General features: G+C 39.0%; 1 protein-coding gene across 1 annotated transcript in view; it reads right to left on the bottom strand.

Moving 5' to 3' along the window:
- Positions 1-4233: 4233 nt before the first annotated feature.
- LOC102819775 (ATP-binding cassette sub-family A member 3-like) overlaps positions 4234-10848 on the bottom strand; it is a 56892-nt gene continuing 50277 nt past the window's right edge. Inside the window, exons 15-17 of the mRNA XM_006867233.1 lie at positions 8702-8708; positions 4871-4918; positions 4234-4365 (exon numbers count right to left, since the gene is read on the bottom strand). Coding sequence (XP_006867295.1) covers positions 4234-4365; positions 4871-4918; positions 8702-8708 — 187 coding nt within the window. The remainder of the gene's footprint in view (positions 4366-4870; positions 4919-8701; positions 8709-10848) is intronic.

Raw genomic sequence — 10848 nt, 5'->3', positions numbered from 1 at the left:
CCCCCCCAACCTCAGTTCTTCCTCTTCCTACACTTCCCTTTTTTTTGGATCCAGATAAGCAGGCCTCACCCGCTCGGTTCAGTATCACCTGTCCCTAACCCTCCACGAAGGGGTCAGGGACATACCAGGCAGCATTGGTTTCTTTTCTTTTTTGTGTGTGTCTCTTCTTTCTCTCTTAATTTTTCTTCCCTTCTTCCTTATTTTTGTTTTTCTTGCTTTCCTTCCCCACTCATCAGTTTCTTGTCCTGTGGTGGCTGCATGTTGTGGTGAGGCTGGAAGCTACGCCACTGGTATTTTACATATCAGCAGGTTCACCCGTGGTGGAGAGGTTTTAGCTGAGCTTCCAGATTAAGACAAATTAGGAAGAAGGAGAGACAGACTATTTCTGAATAGTTAGTCACTGAAATCCTTATGAATAGCAGTGGAATGTTGTCAGGTAGCACCAGAATACTGCAAATTGAAGCAAGATGAAGATCACCAGAATATTGTCAGAAATAGTGCAGGAAGATGAGCCTCTCAAGTTGGAAAACACTCAAAATGCGACTGGAGAAGAGCTGCCTCCTCAAAGTAGAGTTGACCGTGATGACATCATTGGAGTAAAGCCTGCGGGACCGTCAGTTGCTGAGGGGGCAGAACTCACAATGAAGAGAAGCAGCTGTAACACATATTAATAATCGGAACATGGTATGCAAAAAGCATGAATCTAGGAAAATGAGAAGTTGTCAAAAATGAAATGGAACGCATAAACAGTGATGATGAAAGTGAAGAATTCTACTGACTTCTTCAGTCTAAAATTGATCAAACATGCAATCAAGACGTAATGATAATTACTAGTGATTGGAATGCAAAGGTTGGCAACAAAGAGGAAGGAGCAATAATTGGAAAATATGGCCTTGGTGACAAATGATGCTGGAGATTGTATGATAGAAATTTGCAAGACTAATGACTTCATTGCAAACACCTCTTTAAAACAACATAAAGAACCTCAGCAGATGGAATACACAGAAATCAAATTACCTAACTACAATTGTGGAAAGAGATGGTGGAAAAGCTCCATATCATCAGCCAAACAAGGCCAGAGGCAGACTGTGGAACAGACCATCAATTGCTCACATGCAAGTTCAGGCTGAAGTTGAAGACAATTAACACAATTCCAAGAAAGCCAAAATATGACCTTGAACATATCTCACCTAATTTAGAGATCATCTTAAGATCAATAACAGATTTATTGCACTAGACACTAATGATCAAAAACCAGAAGAGTTGTGGGATGACATTAAGAACATGATACAAGAAAAAAGCAAAAGGTCATTAAGAAGACAAGAAAGAAACAAAAGACCAAAATGGATGTCAGAAGACACTCTGAAACTTACTTTCCAGCACAGAGATTCTAAATAAATGTAAGAAATGAGGAGGTAGGAGAGTTGAGCAAAAATTTCAAAGAGCACCTTAATAAGATAAAGTCTAATATTACAATGAAAAGTGCAAAGATCTGGAGTTTGAAAACCAAAAGGTAAGAACATACTCAGCATTTCTCAAACTGAAACAATTGAAGAAAAAATTCAAGCCTCAACTTGCACTATTGAATGATACAGAAAGCATCAAAAGAGGTAGAAAGGATACACAGAGTCACTGTAACAAAAAGAAAGGGTCAATGTTCAATGATTTTAAGAGGTAGCATATGATCAAGAGCCAATGGTCTTGAAGGAAGAAGTCCAAGCTACACTGAAGGCATTGGCAAAGAACAAGGCTCAGGGAATTGATGAAATACAGATGGAAATCTTTCAACAAACTGATGTGGCACTGGAGGCACTCACTTATCTATATCAAGAAATTTGGAAGATAGATATCTGGACAACTGATTTAAAAGAGACCCCTATATGTGCCCATTCCAAAGAGAGATGACTCAGTGGAATGTGAAAATCATTGGACAATATCATCAATATTGCAAGCAAGTAAAATTTTAATAAAGATAATTTAAAAATGTCTGCAACAGTACATTGAAAGGGAACTGCCAGAGATTCAAACAGGATTCAGACGAGGACTTGGAATGAGGAATATCACTGCTGATGTCAGATGGATCTTGGTTGAAAGCAGAGAAAACCAGAAAGATGTTTACCGATGATTTAATATGCAGAGGATTTTGATTTTCTGGATCATGCCAAGCTATGGACAACATTGAGGAGAATGAGTATTCTGAAACCTGTACATAGACCAAGAAGTAGTCATTCTTAAAGAACAAGGGAACACTGAATGGTTTAAAATTAGGAAAGGTGTGCACCTTCACCATATTTATTCTTTCACCATACTTATTCAAACTCTATGCTGACGGAACAATTTGAGAAGCTGGATTATATGAAGAAGAATGTGGCACAGGATTGGAGGGAGATTAATTAATATCCTGCAATAGGTGGATGATACAACCTTGTTTTCTGGAAGCAAACAGGACATAAAATATTTACTGATGAAGATGACCACAGCCTACAGCATAGGTTGCAACTCAATTGTTGTAAAGAAAACAAAAATCATCACCACGGGAGCAATAAATAACATCGAAATAAATGGAGAAAAGTTTGAAGTCAATGTCTTCATTTTGCGTCAGATCAACCATCAACATTTATGGAAGCAGGAGAAATCAAATGACATATTGCATTAAACAAATCTGCTGCACAAGACCTCTTGAAAGTGTTCAAGAGCAAAGATGTCAGTTTAAGGACTATTGTATGCCTGAGAGTAAATGGTAGACTATAGAATGAAAACATCCTCAATTGCCAACCAAGAAAAAGTTCAAAAGTCAGCCATCAGTTGGAAAATTGATGCTTAGAGTTTTCTGGGATTCTCAAGGGTCAGTATTGGAACTGGATCAGGAAAAACGTTCAATAATCAACAGCGCTCCTTATGGTGAGTTGCTCAATCAAGAGCTGAAATCCTAAACTTTGGATTAAAGGCAGAGGACTGCTCTTCAAGGGTGTTGTGGTCTTGAATGAAAATGCATATCTGCACACCTCTGCCCACACTGTTGACACTCTGCAAAAACTTCATTTTGAGGTGTTAAAGCATCCTCCTTATAGTCCTGATGTTGCTCTATTGGATTTTCATCTGTTTGGTCCCCTGAAAGCAGCCCTTTGAAGATGAAGATTCACCTCTGATGAAGAAGTGAAGACAGTGGTGCATTCGTGAATCACAGCTCAGCCTAAAACATTTTTAAATAAGGGAATGTGAAAGCTTGTTGACAGATGGACAAAGTGTATTTTAAAGTAAGGAGATTATGTGAAAAAATGATTTATCTTTTCTAAAAGTTGATTAAAATAAATTCTACAGCCAGATGCTTGTACATGAGATTAAAAACACCATCGCTTGGATTATACACATCATTGTTCTCATTCTCATAAGGACATTTTTGCTCTGTAACACCTTAAAGAAGTCTTTTGCAGCAAATTTGCCTAATGCAATACAGTGTTTGATTTCTTGACAGCTGCTTCCATGACCATTGATTATGGATGCAAGAAAAAAAGAAATCTTTGACAACGTCAGTCTTTTCTCTATTCATCATGGTTTTATTTACTAGTCCAGTTGTGAGGATTTCCCTTTTCTTCACATTGAGGTGCAATCAATACTGACTGTTGTAGTCTTTGATCTTCATCAGAAGTGTTTTAAAAATATATATAATTTATTCCATTCATGAACAAGATTCTAAAGTGTTCTAAAATTTCAAAATTAGTCTCTGTATTACAAAAACAAATCTGTTTATAATACAGGAAGTGAATCAGAAGCATATGTGCTGTTTTCCACATTTATGATCAAGAAATGTAAGTCTGACAGGTTGTCTGTGTACTTTTTTTTCTTAAAAGGATAGAAAAGTTTCCAATATCTGTGTGAAGGATGTTATTTATTAGCCTAGTGGTGAGGATTTTTGTTTTCTTTACATTGAGGTGTAAAAGGTTGTGGTCTTATTAATCTTCATTAGTAAGTATTTTAAATCCTCTTGGACTTAATGATTCTTCCTGGAACACAGCAGTCACCAAGAGTCAGAATCAACTCAATGATAATTTTGAATTTATTATTTTTTGTAGAGAACATCACTACCACAAATAATGAGAATGAAATAAACACACACAGGCACACAACACACACAAAGATATACACACAAAAATAAATGTCTTTCAGTGCATCCAGGTGTAAGCATAGCCTAAGAAAGCCATACACAGCACTGGCTGGAGCTGAATCTCACAGCTAGGTTTTCTCATCGGTTTCCATCTTGTCGATGTTCGCTAAGGTGAGGAAGATTTGTTCCAGTGTTATCTGACTGACCGAATAGTCTTCTAAATTGAATAGCAACTTAGCATCCTCCAAAATATGAAACACCTTTAACGGGGAAAAATGGTGGCATTACCATGGCGATCTTCCTGGATGAATTACCCTCTGTCCACCCTACCACCCAGCTTCTGCCAGGTTTATGCTTTGGGACAAAAATTAGTAGTGAAGGAGAAGTGAGAAAGTATAAGGAAAAGATAAAGGAACGTAGAGAGAAGATAGTTCTCCACCCCCATTCTCTTGATGTTGTGGTTGTTAAGTGCTGTCAAGTCATTCCGATTCATAGCGACCCTGTATAGGGTTTACGAGGAGCGGCTGGTGGGTTTGAACTACCGACCCTGCAGTTCAAACTGACTTTGTGGTCCAGTGCTTACCTACAGCATGGAAAATTAATACACTTCAGGGGCAGAAGCACCGTGAATTAAACTACAGGAACCTTTGAAAAGTAACCTAAAGATTCTACCCCTCCCCTAAGGTTAGATCCTCATTACACATGCTTGAATCCCAGTGCCTCCTAGTAACTCATAATGTTCGAAAGGCATGATTCCATAATCACCTTTCCCCAGCTAATTTCATTGCTGGGGATGAAACAGTCAATAATTCCCTCATGCTCCAGGTTTATGATGTTACCTAAGAATGAAAAAAATATAATAGGTGAATAATGGAGATGGACCTAGTATTTGATAAGAATTTAAAAAAATAACTAATTCCACTTCCAATGATGCACACTAGTGGGACAGAGAATACACGCAGCTCACACAGAAGATAATCTGAAGGCCCGTTCTTTTGATATACGTGACCTTGCTAATTATTTCAATAGATTTACTTTTTACTGAAATAAGGTTTTAGTGCCTGCAATTTGTAAAGACTGCAGATGGTAGGTTAGTCTGTTTTAGGTCTGCAAAAATGGAGTGAATATGCTCACTCTGCAAAACCTGAGAGTTGCATGGAATCTAATAAGCCATAGGACTCTATACCTAAACTTAGTCCTGACCCTATGCTTATAAAACTAGGGCGTGGTTTCTTTTTCCAGACATTGTGTGTGGGGGTGTGTGTAAGTCTGTAAGGGAGGCAACTGTCATGACTAAATAGCTGTGATCCTCCGTGAAAGACAACAATTCATGTACATAAAATACAAATGTAAGACAAGTATGAATAGAAGGCACTCACACGAGGAGTGAGATATTAACAACGTCTGAAATATAGCAGTAATACTGTTGTATTAGTGCTGTCCGTTGAATTCCAGCTCATGGTAATTCCATGTGTGTCAGAGTGGAACTGCGCTCCGCTCCACAGGGTTTTCACTGGCTGATTGGTCAGAAGTAGATTGCCTGGCCTTTCCTTCAAGGTTGCCCTGAGTGGATTCAAACTGCCAACTTTTTTTATTAACTATTTGTACCACCCAGGGCTCTACAAAAGGAAAGCACTCACTGTTACTGAAATAGAGTTTCTTACTTTAAAATGTTTTTAAGCCAAGTAACTCCATTTTCCATAATCTCTAAGTCTGTAATAATAGTGTAAATGTTGTTGTTGTTAAGTGCCATTGAATCGGTTCCAACCCACAGCGACCCTGTATAGGGTTTCCAAGGAGCAGCTGGTGAGCTTGAACCACCAACCTTGAGGTTCAAACTGACTTTGCAGTCCAGTGCATTAACCCACAGCGCCACACCAGGACTCCAATAGTGTATGTAAATATATCCTATTAATTATGAATGACTACAGTGTTATATGTTATTATATTGTAGCCAGTCTTAATTAATAGGATGTGTTTGCATTTATTAATACACACTTGGAGATTATTGCAAATGGAATGTATTAGGTTTAAAATATTTTAAAGAAGTAAACCATACGTCAATAATGATTTCCTTTTGTAATGAGTCCACATCTAGCCTCCATGTTTAATTAAAACTAATTAAAATCCTTTTTGTTGTAAAATATATATGAACAGGAAGTATATCAAACATCTAAACTGTGTGTGAAACATAAGTTAGTGTATTAGGATAAGGTTCACACAAACGTAGCTGACACCCAGTATTGCAGAAGCCAGCCAAGTGCCCCTACTCAGTCTGATGACTTTCTTCCTCATCCTTTTGCTGTGGGAGAAGTCAGCCACCAAGCTGTGAAGACACTCATACAGCCCTGGGAAGAAGGCCACGTGGTGAGGAACTGCTGAGGTGAGTGTGTCATCATGGAAGCAGACTCCAACCCCAGTCGTTCTTCAGATGACTGTAAGCCCAGCAACATCATGAGAGACTCGGATCCAGAACCACCCAGCTAAGCTGCTCCTACATTCCTAACCCATTTAAATTGAGAAAGTAAGTGTTTATTATTTTTAACTCACTAACTTTTGGGGTTTCCAACCTTTGAGTTCCAATGCAAAGTTTGGAAACAATGAGGAAGGATCAGTAGTTGCAAAATAGGGATGTCTTGGTGATAGGGATGAAGCTGGAGATTCCATTGCAAGACCAATGACTTCTACCTTGCAAATACCTTTTTTGTGGTTGTTGTTAGGTGCCCTCGAGTCGGTACTGACCCATAGCGACCTTATGCACAGCAGAACGAAACACTGCCTGATCCTGGGCCAACCTCACTATTGTTGCCACGCTTGAGTCCATCGATGCTGCCACTTGGCCAATCCATCTCATTGGGGGTCTTCCTCTTTTTCTCTGACCCTCCACCTTACCAAACAAGATATCCTTCTCCAGTAGCTGGTCCCTCCTGACAATATGTCCAAAGTATGAGAGACGAAGTTTGGTCATCTTGGCCTCTAAGGAGCACTCTGGCTGCACTTCTTCCAAAACAGATCTATTGGTTCTTTTGGCAGCCCATGACACTTGCAATATTCTCCTCCAACACCATAATTCAAAGGCATCAATTCTTCTACGGTCTTCCTTATTCACTGTCCAGCTTTCGCATGCACACGAGGTGACTGAAAATACCATGGCTTGGGTCAGGTGCACCTTAGTCCTCAAGCTGACATCTTTGTTCTTCAACACTTTTTTAGAAAACATTAAAGATGACCATACACATGGACCTCACCAGATGGAACACACAGAAATCAAATTGACCACATCTTCTGGAAAGAGCTGGTGGAAAAGCTCCGTATCATCAGCCAAAACAAGGCTGGGGGAAGACTGTGGAATAGATCTTCAATTGGTCATATTCAAGTTTAGGATGAAGCTGAAGAAAACTAATACAAGTCCATGAGAGCCAAAGTATAACCTTGAATATATCCCACCTGAATTTAGAGACCATCTCAAGAACAGATTTGTTCCATTAGACACTAATGATCAAAAACCAGATGAGTTGTGGGATGACATCAGGACTATCATACAGGAAGAAAGCAAAATGCTAGTAAGACAACAAGAAAGAAAGAAAAGCAAAATGAATGTCAGAAAAGACTCTGAAATTTGCTCTGCAGCATACAGATGCTAAAGGAACAAGGAGGTAAAAGAGCCAAATAGCACATTTCAAAGGGCAGCTCAAGAAGACAAAGTGAAATATTCTAATGAAATGAGCAAAGATCTGGAGTTAGAAAACCAAGAGGGAAGAATACACTCAGTATTTCTCAAATTGAGGGAACTGAAGAAAAAATTCAAGTCTGGACTTGCAATATTAAAGGATTGTATGGACAAAATGTTGAATGATTCAGAAAAAGCAACAAAAGAAGATGGAAAGAATATGCAGAGTCACTGTACCAAAAAGAAATGGTTGATGTTCAACCATTTGAATAGGTAGTATATGATCAAGAGTCAATGGTGCACTGAACAAGACTCTGGGAACTGAAGGAATACATATTGAAATCTTTCAACAAACTGCAGCAGTGGAGGTGATCACTCATCTATGGTGAGAAAGTGGAAAGGCATCTACCAGGTCAACTGATTGCCCATTCTAAAGAAAGGTGACCCAACAGAATGAGTAAACCATCGAGCAATAACATTAATATCACATGCAATTAAAATTTTGCTGAAGATAATTTAAAAACGGTTGCAATAGTTTATTGATAAGGATCTTCTAGAAATTCAAGCCAAATTTAGGAGAGGTGGTAGAACTAGGGATATCATTGTGGATATTAGATGCATCTTAGATGAAAGCAGAGAATAACAGAAAGATGCATAATTGTGCTTTATTGACTTTGCAAAGGCTTTCGAATGTGTGGATCATGACAAGTTACGGATAACATTGTGAAGAATGGGTATTCCAGAACACTTAATTGTGCTCATGAGGAATTTGTACATATATCAACAGACAGCCATTCAAGCAGAACAAGGGAATGGTGAATGGTTTAAAATCAGGGAAGGTGTATGTCAAGGTTGTATCCTTTCACCATACTTATGCAATCTGTATGCTGAGCAAATAATTCAAGAAGTTGGATTATATGAAGAACATGGAATCTGGATCGGAGGAAGACTCATTAACAACCCGTGACATACACATGATACAACATTTCTTGCTGGAGGTAAAGAGGACTTAAAGTACTTACTGATAAAGAACAAAGACCGCAACCTTCGTTATGGGTTGCACTTCAATGTAAAGAAAACAAAAATCCTCACAACTGGACCAATAAATAACATCATGATAGATGGATAAGAGATTGAAGTTGTCAATGACTTCATTTTGCTTGTATCCATAGTCAGTGCTTATAGAAGCAGCAATCAAGAAACCTTCCTCTTTATCACTGGCCCTCCACTTACCAAGCATGCTGTCCTGCTTCAGGGACTGGTCCCTCCTGAGAATATGTCTGAAGTATGAGGGACAAAATCTCACCGTCCTGGCCTCCAAAGAGCATTCTGGTAGTACCTCTTTCAACACAAACCTGTTTGTTCTTTTGGTAGTTCATGGGGCTTTCAATATTCTTCTACTACACCATAACTCAAAAGCAGCAATTCTTCTAAGGCCTTCCTTATTCATTGTCCAACTTTCACATGCACATGAGGCAACTGAAAATACCATGGCTTGGGTTAGGTGCACCATGATCCTCAAGTTGATATCTTTGCTTTTGAACACTTTAAAGAGGTCTTGTGCTGCAGATTTGCCTAGTTCAATCCAATGAAGTGTTCTGGAATACTCATTCTCTGCAATGATCCAGCATGTCATGATCCACACAGTCAAAGCCTTTGCATAGTCAATGTTTAGCACAAGTAAACATCCTTATGGTATGACACCACAGGAAAAGTACTGAATGGCAAGATCTGTTTGAGCCACACGGTCAGCGTTTCAAACTTGCCAGCTGTTCCTCATAAACTGTATACGGGGTCGTTATGAGTTGGACCCGACTCAAGGGCACTTAAAAACAACAAAACATCTTTCTGGTATTCTCTGCTTTCAGCCAAGATCCACCTGATGTCAGCAATGATATTCCTTGCTCCACATCCTTGTCTGAATTTGTCTTGCACCTCTGGCAGTTCCCTATCAATGTACTGGTACAGCTGTTTTGGAATTTTCTTTAGCAACATTTTGCTTGTAAGAAATACTAATGTTGTCTGATGATTTTGCAGTCCATTGCCTCACCTCTCTTTGCAATGGGCACCAAGATGGATCTCTTCCAATCAGTTGGCCAGGTAGATTTTGTCCAAATTTCTTGGCATAGATGAGTGAGCCTCCAGTGTTTCATCAGTCTGTCGAAAGATTTCTCTGTGCATTCCATCAATTCCTGGAGACTTGTTCATTGCTAATGCCTTCAGAGCACCTTTCAGTATCATTACCTCTTGAAATGGCTGAACACCGACCATTTCTTTTTGGTACAGTGACTCTTTTTATTCCTTCCATCTTCATTTGGCACTCTGCACCATTGAATATTTTGTCCAAAGAATCCTTCAGAATTGCAAGTCCAGGCTTGAATTTTTTCCTCAGTTCTTTTAGCTTGAGAAATGCTGAGTGTGTTCTTCCCTTTTGGTTTAACAACTCCAGATCTTTGCACATTTCATTATAATATCAGACTTTGTCTTCTCGAGCTGCCCTTTGACATTTTCTGTTCAGCTCTTTTACCTCCTCATTTGCTGGAGGAGCAAGATTCAGAGTTTTCGACATCCATTTGGTCCTTTCTTTCTTTCTTTCTTGTCTTCTTAATGATCTTTTGCTTTCTTCCTGTATGATGTTCTTGTTGACATCCCACAACGCTTCTGGTTTTTGACCATCCGTGTTGAATGCAACAAATCTATCTGTTAATGAGTCTTCCTTCAATCCTGATGCCATGTTTTTCTTCATATAACCCAACCTCCTGGATTATTTGCTCAGCATTCAGGTTGAATAAGTATGGTGAAAGAATACAACCCCGCTGCACACCTTTCTTAATTTTAAACCGTTCAGTGTTCCCAGGTTCTGTTTGAACAACTGCCTCTTGCTCTATGTACAAATTTTTTATGAGCACAATCAAGTGTTCAGGAATACTCATACTTTGCAATGTTGTCCATAGCTTGTCATCCTCTGCACAACTGAAAGCCTTTGCATAGTCAATAAAGCACGGGTAAACATCTTTCTGGTATTCTCTGCTTTCAGCCCAAATCTATCGGTCATCAGCAATGATATTCCTTG

The sequence above is a fragment of the Chrysochloris asiatica genome, unplaced genomic scaffold (genome assembly GCF_000296735.1).
Source record: "Chrysochloris asiatica unplaced genomic scaffold, ChrAsi1.0 scaffold00102, whole genome shotgun sequence".
Lineage (NCBI taxonomy): Eukaryota > Metazoa > Chordata > Mammalia > Afrosoricida > Chrysochloridae > Chrysochloris > Chrysochloris asiatica.
Note: the sequence above shows the minus strand (reverse complement) of the source record. Positions and strands in the feature narration are given on the sequence as shown.